Here is a 23,710-nt window from a genome sequence, read left to right as displayed (position 1 = left end):
AGTTTAATTAAGTCAAGCTTACTGCTGGTTTGACCCAGTGGCAGAGCGTTTTCCTCCCTGGAAAGCTGCACTCTGCAGGCTCAGAAGACAGGAACTAAAAGCCTCTTCAGACCTGTCACCAGTGAAAGCACCGTCTGTAGCAGGAACTCCAGCAAAACAAAGCAACAGGGATGTCCACAGGAGAAATGTCTCTGAAAGCAGCAGTAAATGGAGGCAAAATGTGCCCCAAATCTACAAATTGATGCTACTCCCTGCCTCTCCTGCACTGACAGCTTGACACAGCCCTGGAAAGAGAAGAGGATGGAAAAGTTGCTCATTTCCCCAAGTGTGTAACAGCTCTGTTCAACCCTCTAATGGACAAGCCAGAAGTTCAGCTCTTCAGTTCAATTGACTGTAGCAGATTAGGTCTTTGCAATTACTACCCAAACTTGTACTGAGCACACAGCATTACAAGGATTTTCTCCTGTCTCTTTCGTGAGAGACAATTGACCACAAAAAATTCTCTTGAATGCAAATTCAGCCCGAGATCTAAGAATTGGGCCAGTTCTCATTTCTTATATCATCATGAGTAATAAAAATATCCAAGTCAAATTCTGCCATCGGCTATACTGTGCATTCCAAAAAAAAAAAAAAAAAAAAAAAAAAAAGCAACCTCATGTTTCCTAACAATCTGCAGTAGTCTTGGATATTTTCTAGCATTACTACAGTAAACATTTGTGTTAGTAAATAAAATAATGCGAGGACTTCTTTATGCATAGGAGTTTCCACTATAGAACTTACACCGCTATAGATACATGGTTAAGAGGGGAACTGAGGAATCGCTTTGTCCACTGCTGGAATGTGGCAGCTATTTCACAATTCATGGAAAAACTACGCTTGGAGGAGGACTGTATCATCTCTATTTGAAATTGAAAAGACAATTCAAGTAAGTAGAATAATATAATTATGTAACTTGGGATTTTGCCAGACCATCAAGCTTAATACTTCATGAAGCTTCTTGCAACACTGAAATGGATCTTTAATACCCAGAAAAGCTCAGGACCTTTGCTGCGAGGTCTCACCGGGTGTCCGGGAGGAGCTGCCCCCTCCCCGTCCCGCTGCCCCACGGGGCCCCGCGCCCGCTCCCTCTCGCTGCTCTCCGCTCCCTTCTCCATTTAATTCGCCCTCGCTGACAATCACACGGACTTGAAGCGCCTGAAATATTTAACAGATAATCTGAAGCAAGAGAATGACCTTTTCTAACAGGATAGGCTGACCTTTGAACATTGCAGAAAGAATTTAACATTCAAATACACAGCACCAAACCACAAAGAACTCAGAGCTTCACCTCGCACGCTCGTGTTAGACACCGTACTGATCTGCCCAACTCCTTAAGCAGGCGGACTCGCAAGTGCCAATTACGCATATAATGTACAGTTTGCAAAATATCTTGGGTCTAGCGAGTGGGTTGGTTCCTAGTTGCTACTACAAAGTGCCCGCGCTCGGACAGCGGAGTTGAGCGTGGGGCACCTGGAGGTGCAGCCGTGCATCGCTGCGCTCGGAATGAATGGAAACCGCGACCTGCTCCGTCCCGGCAGCGGGGCCGGGGCAGCTCCCGGGCACGGCAGCCCCGCGGCAGCTCCTGCGGGCCGGGCCGGGGGCGTCCGCACCGCTCCTGCCCCCTGCGCCGAGCTTTGCAACACGCGCGGGTCTAAACATCTCCGTGTTTCAATACTTCTGGAGCCTGAGCGAAAGATCTCAGCCTCGCCTAATCGGCAGTTCAGGGAGGAGACATCCTGTAGGAAATGCCCAGCGATTCTTCAACCCGCGTTGCCTACGGGAGATGTGATAGCATCTCTAAGGGACTACGGTGTTGCTAACATTTCACACGCAGCCTAAGGGCAGTACAGCCTTCCGCGGCCGTGCCCCCGGCTGTCCGGCACGGCCGCGACTCTCGCCCTCTCACATCTCCCTCGGCAGCTCGGAGGGCACCGGCAGGACGAGAGTCCCCGCGGCGGGATCTGCCGGCCGGGGCCTCTCCCTCGCTGTCCTTCCCCCGACATCGCCACCTGCCTCCACCTCAGGCCCTTTCCCGAAGTAACGTCTGCCCTCTAAGCTAACTCAATGTGATGGATAACCAGAGGGACGGGAGCCAGGGCAGGCAGCAGGCTAAGTGCGCCTTTTTATTAACTTCTTGTAAAGTAATAGCTCCATTTTAGCTGTCACTCCTGTCAAACAACAGCCGCACAATAGCGTGTGATGGGCTCTTCCCGGCGCCGGAGCTGCAGGCAGCACACTGCAGCCAGGCAGGCACTGGGCACACCGCACTGCCGGAGCCGCGCGGGCTCCCTGCCGCCGGCGAGGGGGCGAAGGGGAGCCACGGAAGACCAAGGGAAGCACCGTGTCCCTTTTACCCCATCGGGACCCACTCAGATCCCAAACAAAGGCGGGCAGCCGGGATTCAGGCTTATCCAAGCCACAGTGCCCTGGAGAGGGGCCGCACGGCTCGGCCCCTCCGCCGCGGGAGACGCTCTGCGGGCAGCCAGCACCGCTCACGGGAAAACCCCGGCACACGGGGGGCAGGATGGGCCCGGGGCGTGAGGCGCGGCGCGGGGTGAGGTGCGGGACCGAGGCGGAGCGCTGCAACGGGGCCAGCCCCGGCTCCCCGTGGGGACGGGGTAAGAACGAGCGCTGCTCCGGCGCTGTCGCCCCCGCCTCGGTGCCCGGCCGAGCGGGAGGAGCACAGCGGCCCCGCCGGCTGCGGCTGTGGCTGCTTGCGGGGCTCCGTCGGGGGCGGGCACATGCGTACAAGCAGCTCATCCAGGCAAACACCCCTCACATCTTAAATGAGCTTCATTTAGCAGCAGCCGCTTCAGTCGGGCTGGGAGCTGCCGGGCTGCGCTCCGAGCGCCGTGCGGGGAGCCCCCCGGGGCAGGCCAGCCTCGACGGAGCCCGCCGCGCCCCGCTCTCGATGGGACTGAGCGCGGCGGCGGCTCCGCGCTCGGGCGGCGGAGGCTGAGCGCGCCCCGCGGGGGCGCCGGGCATGGCCGCGGGCGGGCGGGAGCCAAGCCGTAGCCGCGGGCACAGCGCCCTCGCGGGGGGCACCGCCGCGGCCATGGAGCGCCGCTGATCGCCGCCGCCGCCGCCGGGAGACAATGGCCCTGCACAAACTCTGCTCGGTGCTGGAAGGTAGGAGCCGCGGGCGGCACGGCGCCCCGCCGGAGCGGGGACCGCGGTACCCCCGGCGGCGCTGCCCCCGGCGCCCTCCCTGCGCCGGCGGAAACTTCGGAGCGGCGGGCGCGGGGGCTGCGCAGGGGCTGCCGCTCTTCCCGAGCAGCTGCCGGCTCTCCGCACCTCCCCATCGCACCTCCCCATCGCACCGCCCCGCGGCCCCGCTTCCCTGCCCGGCGGCCGCCGCTCTCTGGCCCCGCTCTGCCCCACGCGAGACCCAGCGCTGCGGCGCCGGCTCGGGGCTGCGGGGCGGGCGCTGCCGGAGCCCAGCGCGGGGCCCGCACCCATCCCGGGCTGCCCCCGGTCCCGCTTGCGCGGGCGGGCGGCGGAGACACCTCGGCACCTCGGGTTTGGGGGGTCCGAACGGCTGGGACACCTCGGCACCTCGGGCTGGGGGGTTCCATCGGCTGGGACACCTCGGCACCTCGGGTTTGGGAGATCCCACCGTCAGGGACACCTCGGGATCGGGGGAGGGTCCCATCCTGCAGAAACGTGGGTCACAGTGGCAGCGACTCTACCCCAGTGACCCGTATATTCCCGAGACACACCGGCAATATCCTACGCTCATCTTTTCACAGTAAAAATACTCTTTGCTTTCGGGACTCTCCTGACGAGCTGCTCAACACTGTTCAGCTTATCACACTTGTTATCGGGAGCAAGGTCTGTTTTCAGTAAGGCTTTCATAAAATCAGTCACCCGGGCTACAAGCTGCACCCTGACCGGTGTTAACCTGTGCTTTTCCTCCTGAGGCTTTTAAATCTTCTTTCTAACTTATTTCTGTTCAGAGGTAAACAACCGAGCAAGGCTCCTCATCCGAGCATTTCTTTGTCTGTGCTATTATTTATACAGCTCGGCAATGGGCGAGGGGTTTCTGTTAGAAAAGAAATCTTGATGTGGCACTTAACCTTGTGCCTCAAGAGATTATTTCTAGCATTCTGTACCTCCTTGAGCAGGAGCAGACTTGATGGGGATTCCAGTCTGAGTTTGCTTTTTTTTTAAATCATGATTATTATTTTAAATTATTCTGTTAGGTGATGTTGGTGTGACTGCATGCATTATTGAAGCCAACAAGGCATTACTGCAGAATGGAGAACTGTTTTGTGTATACATTGATGTCTTCCCACAGTATGAAAGTTGTAAAGAAGTCCGTTTTAAATCCAGAATGTTTCCATGGGCCATAAAATCCCATGTTCCTGGCATGAAGGACTTTATGTCTTTAGGGTTTCAAAACTATTTTTCATTTATTAACATCATAACTGAGAGACAGAAGATGCTTGCTCTCAATAAATGTCTGTCCCTATATATTGTTAACCATCCACTGAGTTTACACAACATAGGAACATATGGTTTACATGGGGAAGACAAGGCATTTAGATTCTTTTTTCTACTGCCTCTTTTAAGTAACATGTTTAAATATCACAAGACACAATAAAACAACCATAAAATACAAGTGTTGTACCTACTACTTAAATACTTCATACGTATGCAGATTTTAATTACATTTCAGAAATATGTGATTGCTGCAGAATTGACTGTACAGATTTTCCAGTGAATAGACATGTATATTTTTTTATAATCACACTAGTGTCCGGGTAAAAAGTCCCTCTACAGGAAGTTTTTTGTATTATTCATAATCCATAAATTGCACAAAGCCATTAGTCAATAAGCTGTTAGTATTCTAAACGCATCCCTTGCCATGACTACAGAAACAACCTATCATTACTTAGCATCATACACTCTCTTTACCTCTGCTTCACTAGAAGTCATTACATAGTCCCATTATTACACCGAATCAGAAACAAAAAAGTATATTCTTGTAGATAGATGTATAGTTTAGAAACTGCTGGGAATAAAATTCAAAAGTAACCGTCTGTATTTTACAAATTGCATCTTAAATTCTGCATGGAAGCCCTACCTACAGTGGCAGTAATTTTTTTTTCTCCATACAAATAGCTTCATGTGCAGAACTGGGGGAGTTCTGCTAAACCACATACAAAGTACCATAAAGCTCAGTGTATCATGAGAAGTCGTATTTTATTTAATACTTCTTAGAAACAGTTCAGTTTTCTGTTCTTAACATGGAATGCATGCATACATTTCTGTCATCCACAGAGATTCTATTTTGTAGCTGTATTACCTCAGGGCAGAAAAGAGCCCATCATACTATGTGGCAGTTGGAATTTCTTATATTAAGCTTGTTCAGAACTATTCTTCTGTTCTTCCTCAGCTATCAATATCAAGGGCTATTTAAATAATGTAATTCTTTGTTTCTGTCCATAGTGTTCAGCCAAACTTCTAAAAGTCTCATCCTGAGTCCCATTACATGGATTCTTTGCTCTCCTCCAGCTCTCCCAGGCAGCAGTGCTGAGTGGCAGCGCTGGTGGAGCACGACAGCCCTGAGATTTCAGTGGCTGCAGCTTTAGCTCAAGTGGAGCCCAGCCAATGCCCACCTGCTTTCTCAGTGGGCTCTGTAACCTCTTGGAGGCCAAGAGCTTGCTGCATTTGGGCTGTTGGAAGACAAAGCCTTTGCTGCCTTCAGTTCTCAATGACGTTAAACACGCTAGAATCGTTCCCTGAGCCTGGCACAGCTTGCAAAATGCAACTGCTCTAAGCAATAAAGCACCATAACACTACACTTCATGAGACAGAAAAGCAGCTGCTTTCATCATAAAGCCATGCCCCTTTTAGGCTTAGGAAGTAAATATATCTATCTTGAATTTCCTCATACCTGGTGTTCCCCCAAAATGTGTTTGCTAAGAGCTTGTTCCCATGCTTCAAATATGCTCCCTCTGTCATTTCAATATGCTGTTATTTGCTTTAAAAAACTGCACAAGCTGTCAGTTAAATCCTTCCTCTACGTTACTTTCAGTCTATTTCAGTTAATATATTGGATTAATTGAAAAAGCCAAAGAGAGAATTCTGTAGCTTCTGACCCATTAATTCAACAAGCAGCCAGGGCTAGAACAAATGACTTCTACATTCCCAACCGTCCAGTGGACTCCAGAATTATTTCCAACTCCATCAGGTTGCAAGAATGTGGACTGCTATGATTTAACTTCCTGCCATTCTGCTCAGGCTCCTCATTTGCATTTTGGCATGATTTTAACAGTTAATTTCTCACAAACAAGTAGTGTTAGGAAGTAATGCTTCCTTCCACACAAAAGCTAGAAATTATGGCTGCCAGTTTCCAAAACCAAAAGGTGTAATAATACTACAAGAAGCTCAAAACAAGCAGAAAAAAAAGGTAATTCAGAAATCTCCTAATAGTTTAATGATTTGTTCACTGAAGCCAAAAGCAAAGTACTGACAGTAGAAGCTGCAGTGACCCTAATGAAAGCAGTATTGAGTGAAGTCAGAATACTGTTTTTTACTTAATAAACAGTACCTACTTTCTACCTTTTCTGCTGCACTGAAAGAAAAGTGAAGCCTCAAACTGCTTGCAGTGCTAAGCAGTTCAGCAGAAGTAACTCAAGTAACTGCAGAACAGGATTCAAAAAGCTGCAGTGCTAAAAACAAGGCGAGTATTTGTTGGTGTGTATTACACCTTGCTCATAGTACACATACAAGCTGCATATTCAAAATGCACCACCCTGCAGCATAACTTCAGATACATTAACTCCCTCTTTTTCCTAAGACATGGTTGACTGTGACTGCTAAAATTTTTACAGGACAAGTTGGTTACAATTACATTGATATTAATAGCAAATTTCAGTGTGTAAATCGGGTATATGGCTGTAGCCAGAGTATAGAATAACACTGGATTGAAGCTAAAGGAGCTACTAAATTATGTATCCCTATCTAATGAAAAAGATAAGATTTTCAGCATCTTCCTTAAGGTTTAATTCACAGGGAGAGATTAGACAGAAAAATTACCCCTGAAGTAAAACTTTGTAAGCTATTCATCATTTATGAACCTGTCAAAAAGTCACAATTCACTGCAGAAATGAAGAGAGCTGCTAATTGCACATACTCTAGTACGTGTAGTTTATATACAAAACAAACCCAGCACTTGGAGTATAACCTGTCTGGACTGAAGCAAAATTTTAGTGTCTTGGATTCAAGTTGGGGTACTAACACTGCAAACAAGTTTGCTGCTTGTCTGCCTTGTACATTCCAATTTGTTTTTTTACTTAATGAAGCACTTACAGTCTAGGACAACTTAAACAGCTTGCTGCCTCTGTCAACATATGACTGGCAACTGCCACCTCAAATACTGCAAGATATGAGGTTGAGGGAGAGTAAATTTTACAAGAAAGATCAGCAGGTAACTTTTAATGAAAAAAAATCCACATTTCTTTTAGATATCTTTGTGTTTCACTCAGTTTTCTGTTACTCCAAAGCTAACCCCACTGTGTAGTAGGAAAGGATGGCCAATATGTTAAGAAATCATTTCACAAAACCTCCTTCTTCATCCTATGGTAAAATTGATGAACACAAAGTTAAGTCCCTTTTTAAGAGACTGAGAGTGAGAGGCTGGAAGAGAAAAGAACTGTAGTCTGTACATAAATTGTTGCCAGACATGACAGAAGATAGCAGAAAAGAACTTTAAACATTAATTTGATAATAGACATTCCAGAAAAGATTTCCACTGAAAAATATAGTATATTGCTAGTAAATAAGAGAAGATAAACAAGTGTAGTATAATCTGATCAATTTTTAAATCTAGGAATAAGTTATTTCTGGGAAAGATGTATTCAGAATAGTCATGTGCAGCAGGATTAGCTCTGTCAGCAAGAGGGAAATCATCTGAACTTGGAAGTCAGTGTACATATTTTAATAAGTTTTTTGAAACCCCTCATCAACATGGTTTGCACATGCAGTCTTCTCATCAGTCTCTTGCTGCACACAGCTTGGAGATGAAAAAAGAAAGGTCTTCCATATAAAAAGGAAAGTTTCTATTTTAAAAATGAAAGCTATCATTCTTCTGGCAGAAGTTTTGCTGGCAGACAGACCAAAGGATGGATTATAAGTAACAGGATGTGGAGCAACTGGTAAAATGAAGCAGCCCATAGCTGCTTATACATTTCTAATGGAGGACAGGATCAGAAATGTTAAATGTTTTGAGCAAACCTAGAGGGGACTCTGTCACAGATCCATCCAAGCATGAATTGTTCTGGAGATGATTTTTATCAAAGGGACGTGGGAGAACTGCACTTACTTCCTGAATCAGTTAACCTGGTTTCTCTGCAGAGATAGAGTCCCAATTTGTTTCTCTGGCAATCTTAAAGAGAGGAATCCCTACTGGAAACAGCTGGAGTGAGATGAAACTGTTATATCTGAGAATAGACCTGAGTGCATTCAGATATCCTGCTGGCAGCTAATGGCTAACAAGATTTGGATCTTAGAAGCACCAGAGTCACTGTTAATAGCTGGTGAAGCCCACTTCTGCTATCAAGCTTTTGTGAGAAGGATTAAAAATGTGTTGGCAGCTCCACTAGCATGCTCTAGCTAAGACTTAAACCAGCTAAAATATGTCTTGCCTGATGTACACCTTCCTCTCTGTACTTTATTCTGTGGCAATCCTGCTGTATGTTCCAATATGAGGAAACCACTGGAGCTGTTAATAGGATAAGTTGTAGGCAGCCACCATAACTGCTCTTTGATACTCATTTTACCTATCTGCAAATATTCTGTTGAGACCACAATAGATTAAGGAATGTATACAGACTATGAACTATAAAAAGATATGAAAGAAAGACTATGAACTATAAATTTTTGAGATTCAAAAACTGCCCTGTTTTCATCCTCAGCAACAGAATTGTTAGCCTTAAATACAGCAGCAACAGATGCAATCCAATATTCCTTTTGTCAATTAAGAAACACAGCTAATTTTAGGAAGAGAGAGAAAAATCTCATTCCTTGATATTAACAGTATGTGTTTCTGAGCTAAAAATGGCTGGAATCTGAAAGCAGTTAATAAGCTTTGTGAAAGAAAAGGAGGTGACCATCCATACGAATTACATGAAATCCAAAGTGTCTGGACACTTCACCTGTCTGTCTAAATTGCACAAGTTCTTTACAAGATCACCCACCAGTCAATCACTCACTTTGAATTTGTGCACCAACTAATCATTGATCAGAGTCCTTACAGTAAATCAAAACATGTAATTAATGTTGGCCAGAGAATAGGATAGGATATAATAATCATGAATGTCCCCAGCACATTAGTAGCTAATACTAATGTTTAGATATATGAGTGAAAAATGGATATAAAACCTGAAATACTGTGATGAGCAGTTGCTGAAAGTAATGCTAATTTTAGCACACAGGGCAAATGAGGAGCTAGGTTTAAGAATAATACACAGAAAAGGAGCCATTCCCATAAGGCAAAACAGAGTATATAGTTAAGATGAAGCATTTGTTACTTTAGGCTGTAACTGCCAGAAAGAAGCAGGCGTCCTGGCAAGATTTTCCAACATGCATGACCTGTGTGTTGCCAATTACCATCTGTCTGGACTATGTGTGTGCAAGGTGCTGCCTAATCCAAGGAGCAGAGCACAGAGATCCAATGAATCCTGCTTTAAGCAAAGTCTGTCATCTTTATCCCTAGGATTCTGGCTACCACTGTACTAAGAATGTGTAATGCTCTAAATGATTAAGTCTTTATTTTAAAAAATGGTGGAATGTTTCAGTGTGTTTCTCATTTGTGCCTGAGTGCTCCCCAGTTTGATATTCAGCTTGCCCTGCATGCATAGATCCCCCATTGTCATCTCTGAAGACAGACACTGCTCTCAGAGCCACACAGCAAATCGGGTCTGCTGTCTCTGTGTGAAGATCCCTAGAGCATGCAGAAAGAGCAGGGGAAAGACATATCATAGGGAGCTGAGAGCTGTACTGTATCCCATGAAATCTGAGGAATGTATTTTGCCAGAAAGTACAAGCATATGTCAGATTTACAGCCTAAAGCAGTTGTTTTTCTAAGCAACATGCTGATTTCTCAGTACTGAGTTGAGCACCCATTTACTGCAAAACTAACTATATTACTCTCATTTTTAAAGAGAAGTAGGAGCCACTCATTTGTGAACCTCTCTATATATACTCCAATGCAGAAATTGCCTTCTTTTTTCTTTTTTAGCTTATATTTATTTTTAAAAAATTAAGAAATGCCAACAAAGAACATCTTGACTTCTGCAAACAATGCAGAGTTTATTACACCAGTTCAGGGGCTTCTTTTACATTATTCTATAAGCCTACCTCAGCAACAGAGTAGTAAGAACTTGCATTGTATGTTTAGTGTCTTCACTCTTCAAAATTTATACAGCTGTCTGCAGGCTATGTGATCTAAAATATTTCATGCAAAGAAGTGAAGAAAGTGAAAAATCCATTCTTTCAAAAACAGAGACAGAATCTTGCTGCTTTTCTGTATTCATAGTTCATGCTCACACAGGTAAAAACTATCAGAGCTTTAAATGGTAGTACAAAAGTGTGCACCATAATTCATGAAATACAAGTCTGTAGCAAATACCAGATTCATGAATAAAAGAAGCTCCTCAATCTCTGCCTCAGTGTCTGTGATGCTATTGGCCTCTTCTGCAGAGTACAGATCATGAAGTGGAAGCTCACAGAAGCACTGACTTTTATTACATTTGTCACCTAGGCATCTCTTAAGTTCATAAGGTCAGTGTCCCATAGCTCAGGATTCTCTGGTAGAATTCTCACCATACTCCTCCAGAAAAAAACAAAACACTCAGCTCAATTCTCACCATACTCCTCCAGAAAAAACAAAACATTCAGCTCTTCCCTTGAATCCCTTTGATGTTCCATGCAATCCTTCAGCATGCCATGTTCAAGTGGCATTTTTACTCACTATTGGTGCTTCCTGTACCATAATAGACCATGGAGCTCCACCGAGATTTACCTTCCATCTGTGCTGAAGAACAGTCATGTCAGAGAGATCTGTAAGAGACCTTGAAAGAGGAAAAAGGGAGCAGAGGAATACTGTGTCCCTTCTAAGTTCAGCTTCATAATAACTATTTGAATTGCAATTTATTAGAAATAACAAGATCATTCTTCATCCTTCTGGAAGTGCTTACAAGGCTGTTAGTGAAAGTGGTTCAGTCTCTCATGTGACCATGTCCCTGCTGCAGTACCAGGACAGTGGTTCAGCACTAGCTTCCTACTACTGCACCAACTTCCAGGATTTGTCTCTTCTCTAGACATCTTCCTTCTTACCGATTTGTACTCTCCAAATTAGTCTTTGAGATTCAAAATTATTTTTCTAGGAAGTAGTATGAATTTAGGACACCAGGAGATTGCTTTGTTGTTTTTAAAATGCACACAAAAATGGGTTAATGGAAAATGTCTGAAAGGTCTAAAAATACAGTGACTGATTATCTTTTCCTTTTCATCCTGAATATTGATAGGCCTTGTTCTCAGCCCCTAAATGCCTGTTTGCTTTCCCACATTATACTGTGTCATGCCAGTGCACTCAGTTTAAGGCAATATTACCTCAGGCAGTCCAGCTCAGTACTCTCAGGCAGAGCAGGTAAGTCCTCTCCACCTTTTCACCAGCAATGTCACACTGATAAGGACAGCACACATCCAGACCATTAGCAGAGACACCTCTTTTCTTTATAATATTGTCACCCAGGATAAAAGTAGTGCCAAAGGAACACCCTGGAGCGTTTGCTACCTGGGCTACTCTGAATACATCTTAAGGGTTGTTGAGAGCATGAGAAGGATGGGCATTGCCAGAGAAGGGCAAGGAAGAGGTGTGAGAGATTACAACTGAAGAGGATGAAAAGGGCAGGGAACAAAGAGAAGGTGGCCCATACTGTTCCCAGTCATCCATATAACATGGCAAAAGGAAGACAGTAAGGCAAATATTCAACCCCTGTCTTCTGCAGTTGCTTCCCTATCCATGCTGCTCTGCAAGGAATAGGCACTGTTTGTTTGCATTTACACATATACAGGCTCTGGACTATTTATAGAAATGGCACAGCTCTAGTGAAAGCCAATCAGGCTTTCTGAAGTCCTTTTAGGGGAGTTGTTTCCATATCCACATCAGCAAGAAGGGAAATCAATGGTTAGTAGAACAGAACATCTATTCTTATGTTGTTTCCCTCAGTACAATCACTGAAATAAACATAGATGCATACTGAATTTTTTAAGTGTATTGTAACAGTGGCAGCCATAGTAAAGAGCTGTACTAAATAAAAACCAAAGCAAACCAACAAACCCTCAATTTTTCACTGTTACTTGAAAGTGACTATTTGCATTCATTTTGTTAGTCATGTGTTAATTTCACTCATTTCTCTGTATGTTTGCTTTAAGAAAAAAGTCAAAGCTCCTTTTGTATTTTGAGAAGCAGCCTAAGTTACAAAGAGCTTGCCCTGTCCTTGCCAAACAGAGGGTGTACATAGCACATCTTTAGGAAAGGTGAATTCAATAGAACACACTGACATATGATTTACACAGGACTGGGGAAACTGCCTTTACTTTAACAATAAAAGCCAACTTTGAAGTGTTGTGCCAAAACCAGTGTAGAAAAAAAAAAGAGATTGACAACTTTATAACCACTGTCAAGATTCTCTGTTAAGGACTAGTGATCTCAGGAGTACAAATGCATTGTAAGTTCCTGCAACTCATAAACAGATTTTTCAGTGTACAATTGAAACAGAGAAGCTGCAAAAATAAACTGTAAATAATTTTGAAATAATGCAATCTATGCAAGGAATGGTAAAAACTAAAACCAGCTGAAATCTAGCATCAATCATTTGTTAATAAAGATGGGATATTTGTTTATTTGCTTTAAAGATTAGTGAACATGCATAACTGAATACCAATAATGGGTGCTAGATACTTTCTTCTGAAGGAGGAATTTTCAGTCTAGGGTGAGTCAGTAAATGATTAGCAGCATCTGCTTTGTATTTGGATAATGACAGATAGTATATTTTTAAGTATATTAATATTGATGAAAATGCAGAATTATTGCAAAAATGGAAATTGAAAAACTACTTAAATGTTCACCTACTCTAACATAATCCATCCCTAAAAATCAAATAAGCTTCTAAGAACATAGCACTTGTTTGAAAGACCCATATGGTATTTTAGAAAACACCCACAGTTATGAACCTGACTTACATAGGAAAAAAGAGTTGTTGGTGAGGAAAGTTTCAGAATGAAACACGGTCTGCTTCAATATGGGTAGAGAGAAGAAAGGGCAGCAGAAACATACATAATAAAACATAAATGCTAGATGGACACTTCAGGGGCAGACTTTGATTCCTTTTATCTTTCCCCAAGACAATATATCCATGGCAGCATTAGAGGAACATCTGGATGAGTTGAGTCAAGATCGCTGTGGTTCACAGTCAGTGTGTGCTCACTCTGGAACTCTAAAGGGCTCAAAGTCCAACAGCCACACTGGGAAAACCACAAATGGAAAAAAACCATTTCAGCTGAGCCACTAAAATGCCTGAGCAACAAGGCAGGAAGGCTGGGAAAATAAAACTGATTTCTTGAATGTGACAATAGAATTCCTGCTGCAATCTCTTTTTTGCCCTGCAGTGCTAAGGCCATGCCTGCCTGACGAGTAGATTAAGAACTCGAGAAGGGCCATACCAGGTCACAGCAAAGGTCCATCTTACTCGGTATCTTCTTTCACAGAGGTACAAAAGCAGAACAAGTATAAAAGTAGAACAAATTATATTTGCCCCAAATACATCCCAGACTTCCAACAGTTTATGGCTTAAGAATTTTCAACCTCAAGGATGTGTTAGGAATTATGTGCATTTAAAAAAAAAAAAAAAAAAAAGAAAGAAAAGTCATTGTTTAATTTGAACACGCCACCTGCTCACTTTGTGTGACATCCCCTGGTTCTTTACTGGAAGAGACAAGTAGTAGTTGCTCAGTTCTCAATCAAAATAATATTTGTGATTTTGTAACTTTGATCCTATCTCCCCTTGGCTGCCTTCTGTCCAGGGCAGTCCAGGCCTGCTTAGCTAGTTCTGTAAGAGATGTGTCCAGAATTTCCAGGATACTCCAGATGGAAGCAAAGATTTGAAGAGTTGTCCTCTATTTCATTCTCTTTCCCCTTCTTGGTAATCCCAAGCAATTTGAAGTGACAAAGTTGACAAAGCATTTTAGGAAATTCTGAACACTAAGGCTGCTTTAAAATTGCTGATGGACTGTGGAATATGGAGCTTTTCATATGTGCTGTTCTTATGGATGCTTCTTGAGTGCAGGGAATGTGTAAATGCCAGGGAAAGGCCAAAAGTAAAACAGCCAGGAAGGAACCAAAGAGGGAGGCTCTCCATTTCCAGAACTTGGTATCTGCCCATTTTCTACTGCTCCATTGTTTGCAGGAATCACTGGTATTGTGTGGAAGCATCACAACAACCAGTCTTGCAAGCACAAAACTGTGAAATCTGTGGAGGGGTTAAGACCATGCAGTGTCTCCTGTGGTCCAGATTAATTTCTTGGAAGCTGGAGAAGTTGTTTTGCACACATTATGCAAATAGAATCTTAGGATAAATATGATTCATTATAGCAGTGAAACATCTTGTTTCAGGATATAAAAGTTTTATAGACAACAGATACTATGTAAACTCTAGAAAGTATTCTGAAAAGTCCCCTCAAACAGTGAATTGATGTTCTCATATGCACTTTCTTGAGGAACCTGGAAGGAGGACCAGCAGTGCATATAAACTGCACTGGTTTCATAAGCTGAATTTTTAAAGAAAACATATAAATTAACTACATATTTTTGTTTGTTCTGAGTTGTTTTGGTCAGTGATGCCAGGATTTGCATAAACTGGGACTGCAGAAAATGATCTGTAACTTTGAAGAATTACTGATGTTTTTCCTGTCCAATTTCTCTCATCAGTGTTGCTTGTAACAATCCTGGTAGTGGAAGGCATTGCCGTTGCACAGAAGACACAAGGTACAATTTTAGTTTGATGATTTTTCTCTCAGAAAATGAAACAGTTTTATGACTTTTAATTGAGCAATATAAGTGAAAATAAATGTTTACATTCAGATATTCATAGCTATGTGAAATTGTAGTATTTTCCATTTTCCCCCATTTGCTGCATTTTCTCCCAAATGAACAAAGCCATACAGTCACAAAGAACATGGAAGTTTCACTTTCCCAGGTAAAGTTCTACAGTTTTAGATGTTAGAGGTGGGAAAGAAACCACCACGGAAATTCATGTTTTCTTTATCTGACAGCAAGCTTTTCAAATAGTCCACCCACAAACATTTTTGAAGCCTGCTGAGTGGGGAAGGAGTCAATTTCACAAACATTATTTTTTCATATGTGGGATTACCCACTCTTAAGAGAGAAGAATTCCTTGAACTGCCACCTACAGAATTTCCTTGAAAAATTTCTGCAGGAGAGAGAGTTTTCACCCCCATAAATCAAAAAACTGTCAAGATACCAATGGAAGATGATGTAAGTTACTGGAGGCATCTGAGACCTGTACCAGCGTGGATGTCCTCTCACAGGTCACAAAATTAAAACTGTGTAAATATAAATAATACTATGAGAGTACCCTGTGAAATTTAGGAAATATCTAGCAGAAAATACATATCCTGTGTCTTACACTCTCCAGTTCTGCTGATACCAGGGGGGAGGGCCAAAGGTATTTAAGAATGTCAGAGATCACACTATTCCCAGTCTCTTCTCCATGGATAAGGAAATCTGAACCAAGCTCCTGTGAATAATCAGCATGAAGAATTACCTTACTAAACTGCATTATCTCAGTCACAGAACACATTTCCCTGCACATCCAGAAGGGGAGATTTGATTCTAAATGAGACCCTTAGCTACCAGGGCAATTTACCTATTACCAGGAATTTTAACTACCATTGCTGTAATTAGTGTATTTGCATACAAACATTCTGTATTCCAACAAATTACTGTAAATAGACATCCCACTGTAGCATATTCCAGAATCAGGGTCAAAACAGTGAAAGCTGACAAATATTTCCGATTATATTTACATAGGAACAGAGATGCCATAACCCATAAAATAATGGTATTGGCAGCCACTGTGACTATTTCACTTAGAAAGAAGAGTATCAAAAACCTGAACTGAGTTGGGTAAAAAAAGAAAAAAAATTTACTCCCTCTCCTTTCCATGAATCTCTGGATATATTTGATATTCAAAAATTATGATTTCTCTAAGATATACCCCACCACAAAATTACACATAAAATTTTCTTAGATAAATATTAATGAGTTCCTTACAAGAGGGGTTTCAACCAAAATAAATTACTTTCTTCTTTATAGGCTGTGTGTCATGCCAGAGTTTTACATTATCAAATCTACGTGCTTGCAGAAGAAACTTAGTTGATCACACTTTTTTTTTTTTTTACTTTTTTTTTTTCTTCTTCCTTAAGGTGGGCAAAATATTGGAGTGAATCGCATTCCTCCCACCCAGTGTGACAACTGGGTCCGGACCAGTAATGGGGGACATTTTGCTTCACCAAACTACCCAAACATGTACCCACCCAATCAAGAGTGCATCTATATCTTAGAAGGTACATGCTGTATTTCTGTTTTGTTTTGCTGTGATATTACTGGTAAATGGAAAATCTTGGACTGTTGAAACTGTCATACTGCTATGAAGTGTTGCATGGCTGTAATGGTAATATAATGAATTCTGCAGTCATTTACTTGAACAAGAAGCTAAATTTTCTCTCTCAAGTATTAACAACAAATAAATAAGAAATGCAAGCATTAAGAAATTAACTATGTAGAACATGACATTTCCTCACAGCCAGGAAAAGGAGCAGCATATCTACTGTAATCTATGAAGGTATGGAATTAGTAAGACAAAAATTGTAGCTTGTTACCTTAATATCACTGATAATTGATTGCAAAAGAGGAAGGCTATTTCATACCATGCTGTATTGCTCTTATCTCACCAGCAGAAAACCTTTATGCTGTCCTTCATTAACAAAAAAGATATATCTGGCTGCCATATCACTGTACTAAAAATACAGAGATTTGTTAGCATTGCTGAGGTCACTATTAAAATAATGTGGTGAGGACAAAAAAATGTCATTAACTAGAATAAAACCATATTCCAATGAGAATATCTTAAATAAATGCTGCAAGACTTGAGACACTCCAATTATTTTTCCTCTTATTAGAATGCACCCAAAACCCACTGAAGTCAGCTAAAAATATTAGCCTAATCATCAGATTCATATCAATTAATTGAAATATTTCAAGTAATGAGGTTTGGTGAGTTTTTATTTGTACAGCACAGTAGTGGTTCACAGGCCCCTCCTTTTTTTCTGTTCCCATGCTCATGGTTTTGCACTTTGCCTGCCCAGGAGTGTCCCGGGGAGCAGCCAGCCTGTCGTGCTGCAGGGCTGGGGCACAGGAGCAGCTTCCAGCTCTCCTCACTCCTTCCTCGGCACCACTGTGGAGCCAAGATCTGCTCCTTCATGCGGACCATGCCCACATTCCCGGCGTGTAGCTCGTGTGAGTGAGGCGGGAGGTGTGACAGGAGTAAATCCCGTGGGCATTCAGGGAAAGCGGGCAGTGGGATTGCTCAGCGCTGCCGCTCCACATCCCCGCCACGAGCGGGAAGTTCACGTAGCGCAGCCGCTGCCAAGAGCCAGGAACACTAAAGCCAAGAGCCAGGAACACTAAAGCCATTCATACACGACAGAGGCTTGGGATCCAAACCACAGATGTGAGAGTCAGCGTTTAGGGCTCTGATCCAAATCCTGCTGTTAGGCTGCCACAGCCTCAGACTCACCAACATCTGTAGCCACCTGCATATTACTGACATGCATGAAGCACTTGCACTTCTCTGATATTCTAATAAAATGTATCTTCTGTGAAAGGATCTACAAATTTGGACTTTACGTTTGAGAAATACCTTTCTCATTTCCATTCTTTTCTGTATAGCTCAGTGTTTTGTCCTTTTCTATATATTTTGCTTTCACAGAAAACTTGTTTTCATTTGTATCTTAATATTTACCTTGTTTGAATACCTTTGCATATATGTTCATATCTGTTATATGTATTGCATTAAATTAATGGGATTTCTGAATTTTCAACAATTAAGATCAGCAAGCAAAAAAATTTGTATGATTCTATACAAAAGTATCTTTTAGAAAAAAACTTGAAAAATTTTTGTAGCAGACTGTGGATGTGTTTTGAGAAATTTCCAGTTTCTTTTTTACCTTGCTGTTTTAGAGACCTGTCTCTTCATTACTTCATGTCTTTGTGTTTTTTATCAAGATCTTCCTTTAATCTTTTGCTCAATTTTTTTTATGTCTAGCTGCTCCACGACAAAGAATTGAGTTGACCTTTGATGAGCCCTATTACATAGAACCCTCATTTGAATGTCGGTTTGATCACCTGGAGGTTCGAGATGGACCTTTTGGATTCTCCCCTCTCATTAATCGTTACTGTGGTCTGAAAAGTCCTTCACTAATTAGATCAACAGGGAGATTTATGTGGATCAAGTTTATTTCTGATGAGGAGCTGGAAGGAAAGGGATTTCAAGCAAAGTACTCATTTATACCAGGTAAAGATGTCTAAAATTCTGAGTTAATGACTGTCTGCTCCTATTGAACTCTGTGGGGGTGTGTGTCCTCCCAGCCTAGAGCTGCATGAGCACTTAGAGAGGCACAGTGACAATGTGATAGCCACAGTCTCAGTCCTACTAATCCTACACGGAACATGGCTAAAAACACTTGGGGAATCTTGACTGAAGGAAATTACAGGTCTGTAGTTTGCTAGTGAGGAAGACAGATGAGCTTGTTTACGCTGAAGTCTCCAGCAGCACCCCTCTTCATTTCTCTACTCGTACCAGTTTCACCAGTGGTAGGGAAAGGAAAGACAAATTATGCTAAGAGCTTTCTATTCACCAGCCTCTCTTCTAGGAGTGTAAGGCACTGGACAAAAACACCTGGAGCAACTTCACAATAGCACTCCAGCCAGATGCAAAGCATTTTAAATCTCCATTCTGAAAACCCAGAGCAGACATCTGCACAGTCTAAGCACGAACTCTAACTGGATTCCCTCAACCCTTGGGCTCAGACAGCAGAGCTGCTCTTTGCTCAAAGTGCTGTGTAGTTCACAGGTGCAGAGGACAATGTGCTGACAGTGCCTTTAGACAAACAAAAATTACATCTGCTCTGTGGAGCTACTTAAACCTGGCAGGGCATCCTTCTTACATGAAAATTTGACCTGATGTCCTTGTGCAATGCTTGACTGTTGTATTTCATAGATACTACACGTGTAGTTATCAGCATTTTATTGTCCTTCGGGACAAAAGGCAATATACAAGTGTCAGCTCTACTACTTCGATAAATGTACACACAAACATAACTTCTTAACGTTATCTGTACCCCTAGAGCACATGAGAACACAATTCGTGATTATACATTACTGCTTAAGGATGTAGACTCGGAAGCTTCAGATTAACATGGTGACCAGAGCATTGGAAATTATATGATAAAATGTTTTCACAGGGACAGTACTTACACATTTTACTAAGTCCATTTCCAAAGTCATTTCATCAACATCACTTTCAAAACTAGATTACCATAGTTGCAGGTTGGAACTTTAAATATACATTTAAATTGTATATTATTTTCACAACAGATTGCAACAACTGAAGCACTGATATTTTTCTTTTCCTTCCTCTTCGTTTATGTGAAGCGTGGCAAAATATTTTACTGTTGCAAAAATGAAAGGGAGCATATGCACATACTCCTGCTTCATAAAGAAATCAACTTACAAAGGAGGTTGCAGAATTTTGCATATAGCGATCATAGATTTTCATTACAGGTAAATAAAAAGAGGAAGGGAAGGAAGGCTTGTTCTGAACTGTGCTGAGCCTTAAGCACAGGACTGAGGCATTCTAGGGGAAGTGATAAACTTCCTGTACAGAAAAAGTAATTTATGGGATCACAGAAGGAGCCAAACTCTGGACCTTCATTTGAAAAATAACTTTGTACCAAACAAGTGTGCACTTTTGCATGAACTAGTGCTTTCTTTGCAGGGAACAGCATTTCATAAGCCATGCCTAGAAATGTTCTGTGTGGCCGAATACAAGAGACACAGACAACCCAGGGAAAAGTACCTTTAGGATTGAAACAGCCTTCTTCACATATTTTTTTAAGAGCAGTTAGCAATTTCAAAGTGTTGATATATTCTGCTAAACTCGGTTCAAATTGTTCAGAACTACATAGACAGCAGTCTGATAAAATAAATCTAAATAAGCTTTTTGCACACAGAAAGATCCCCTGTATTCTTGTGGAGCTCCAGTGGTTTCAGTGAAAACTGACATAGTTAAATTTAAAATATAATTTAGGAACAAAATACTGAATAGTAATTTTTGGTGTTATGCTAGAAATCTGAGCTGTCAGGATAGAATTACCTTTTTCAGATAAGGTCAATCTTTATGGAATAATGTTCTCATCTAAGAAAACTTTGTCTCTATATTCTCCAACTGATTCAGTAAACTTTCTAGCAATTTTTTTATGATATAATAAAAAATGGATATAATCTGCAGATAATACTAAAGCTTGAAGTGATTCTCAAGCACTGATAGCCCTTGTGATTCATGACTTCTTTCTATTACAGATCCTGACTTCACTTACCTAGGAGGCATTTTAAATCCCATCCCAGGTATAGTATTACAGTAACAATTTCTTTATACGTGAAACTTTAAATTAATGTCATATTCCATTTGACAGCAAAGGTCTATCTTCTCCCTAGACTGCCAGTTTGAGCTTTCAGGAGCTGATGGAATAGTACGTTCCAGTCAAGTAGAACAAGAAGGAAAAACAAAACCAGGACAAGCAGTTGACTGTATCTGGACAATTAAAGCCACTCCAAATGCTAAGGTGGGTTCTGTTCATATAATTCAGTATATAAAGGGTTTCCATGACAGTAGCAACAGGTAATGGTCACTAACTGTGATTTGCATAATGTTGTACTTCACTGAAATGGAAATCCAGAGAGAGAATAGTTTCTGGAATTAAACTTATACAAGTCCATAATGCTGGCTTCCTTTTATTGGAAGCTTCAAATACCAGATAACTGTGAGAACTGTTGAAGCAACAGTTTTCAGGGGCATTTGACTTGGACTCTGGTTTTATTGGAAGACTGCAGGCAAAAATGCTGGCTGACATCTTCAGTAATTTCCAGTAAATCTCACTGCCAAAGCTTAATGTTTTGCCTCCAGTGGTTCTGTTGGAGAATTTGGTTCAAAGTCAACAGAACATGTTCCTGCTTATCCCATCTAATTCACAATCCAGCACCTTAAAACCCACTTTCATCAGCAGTCTGAGCTAAATGGAAAGGCTTTACCTGGTTAGGCAGAGAGCAGGATAAAATCCTATTCACAACCCCAAAATACAATAGCTAAAGCCTGAATGATATTTGCTGCAGAATCATATTTGTTAAATAAGTTGCACATAAGAACACATACTTTTCTCCATATAGCATACACATCTTTAATTTTGCTTCTGCTTGCACATACATAAAAATTAAAAACTATTTTGAAGCAGTAGCTGCCAAGATGACAAACCTTCCCTCTGCCTTCTTACACACTCCTAACAGTTAACTAACCAGCCCTGTTAACCACCTAGCAAGTGCATTCTAAAACAGTCACCAAAAAGATGATAATAAGAGGACAAGACAAGAAAGAAATTAAAAGTCTATTAATATCTTTGAGCCTTTGAGGAAGTGAGTCAATTCCCAAGAGCCCTATACTAGTCTAAGTAATAGACACAGTTCTTCCAGAAACAATAACAAACCCATTTTCTCTCTACATTGCCACTTGAGTGCACCAGGTCTTGTGCTTAAGTATTTTAATAAATTATTGAATGTTGCCAGAAGGCAGAGTTATAGCTGGGTGAGTCCTGGAATTAGATCATCATCCTAAATTATTGATTTAAAACATTACAGAAAAATAATTCTTAGTATTCTGACAGTGGTTTCTCAAGCTTCAATTCAGGCAGAATTATGATGATAAAATCCATTAGATCTGATACAGTGCAGTCTTTTGAGAAAAATAAGCATAGACATTTTTAATTTTCTCAATTTGATTTTGTAATAAAAATAAACTTTTAAAACTGACACAAGTGCAAGAATGAAAGTACTTTTAAAATGTGTATAGCAGACACTTAATAAATTACCTCCAGATTTCATAAAATTACCAGAATAATCAATATAATGTAAAAGTAAGGACCTTTTATACTTGCCTAACACATTAATCCAAAGGAGCTTGTGAAGAGGTGAGCACTTTTAATGGGATTATTCCTTTGTTATCTTACAAATAATAGCTCTACTAAAAGTGTGCTAAATTATTTTTAGTTTCCATTGTAATTTTGCAGCAGATATATAAAGTCAGTCATTAAAAGAAAATACCCTATCTCAGCCCAAATACTAGCAATTGCAGCTCACATCCATGTTTTTGAGATAAGTCACTATGGAGAACAGGTTCTCAATGTAGCTGAGAATTTCCAGCAGTAAATCTAATAAAAACAGCAGGGGGGATAAAAAGAAAATAGAAAAAATAAAAAAAAATACATAAAATCACAAAACAGTGAGGTGAAGCTACTGTGGCCCAGGCTGCACCTTCAGACAGAACGTGCAAGGGAAGGCAGTGCTGGCCAGCCTGCTTCCACAGCACTGGGAAGGAAAAGCTGGGGGTACAAGTGTGACTTGTCTTTCTCTTTTACCGTGTTTTCAGTAAAGCCTGGTAGGTTTAGGAATGGGGAGGGGACTATCTTGTGTCTCTCAGAGGTGCTTGGTAGCAAGCTATGGCAAAGAGGCAGCACACTGGGTTATAGAGCCCGAGCATGGGACTGATCTGCCCTGACCTCCCTGCCTGCACCTGGGCACATCTCTTCTCTGGCAGCACAATGGCTACTGGCTGCCTAAGGACTGTTAACGTCTAAAATGGCCTTTGTAGCATGCTTAGGTGACTTGGTTTCATATCTCAAATTTTTCAGAAGAATTTTGAAAATTCCAATATAGCCATTGAAGAGATTCAAAAGCTTTTTGATGTGTTCATGTAATTTTAACTGAATTACAATCTTTCATGGATTTCCTGCTCCAGCAAAATAAATTATTTACTTACTCTTTAAATACCACCCCAATCTTCTAATTTCCTTGCTGCATGTGTTCTAACACATACGCAGCCTTCTCTTGGATTAGATTTCTGCTTTTAGAAGTATTAAGATCAGCTTAAATTCATTAATTCTTCCTACACAGCCAGCTTATTTCTCTCTCGTTTCCATTTTTATTCAAATTACTCCTGACTTCATGGTTTGTGTCTTCCATAACACAGCTATGGTTCAGTAATTAGCTTTCATTCTGAAGCAATAAATTTTAATTTCCTTATTTTACTTCAGAGCTTTTCTGACTAGGCTCTTTCCCCTATATTTTAACATTGTTTCTATGAATTAGAAAGAAAGGAAAGAGAACAGTCAAAATACTTTAAAAATTATTTCAGTACATTTATGCATTCCTTATATCTCTTCTAGAGAAACAGACTTCACATTTAGCAGAGCT

General features: G+C 41.5%; 1 protein-coding gene across 1 annotated transcript in view; it reads left to right on the top strand.

The window, feature by feature from the left end:
- Positions 1-2,821: 2,821 nt before the first annotated feature.
- Positions 2,822-23,710, top strand: part of NETO2 (neuropilin and tolloid like 2) — a 29,053-nt gene continuing 8,164 nt past the window's right edge. Inside the window, exons 1-6 of the mRNA XM_014882472.2 lie at positions 2,822-3,168; positions 15,038-15,094; positions 16,555-16,695; positions 18,456-18,704; positions 20,771-20,815; positions 20,906-21,033. Coding sequence (XP_014737958.2) covers positions 3,135-3,168; positions 15,038-15,094; positions 16,555-16,695; positions 18,456-18,704; positions 20,771-20,815; positions 20,906-21,033 — 654 coding nt within the window. The 5' untranslated portion in view covers positions 2,822-3,134. The remainder of the gene's footprint in view (positions 3,169-15,037; positions 15,095-16,554; positions 16,696-18,455; positions 18,705-20,770; positions 20,816-20,905; positions 21,034-23,710) is intronic.

The sequence above is a fragment of the Sturnus vulgaris genome, chromosome 12 (genome assembly GCF_052056855.1).
Source record: "Sturnus vulgaris isolate bStuVul1 chromosome 12, bStuVul1.hap1, whole genome shotgun sequence".
NCBI lineage: Eukaryota > Metazoa > Chordata > Aves > Passeriformes > Sturnidae > Sturnus > Sturnus vulgaris.
Note: the sequence above shows the minus strand (reverse complement) of the source record. Positions and strands in the feature narration are given on the sequence as shown.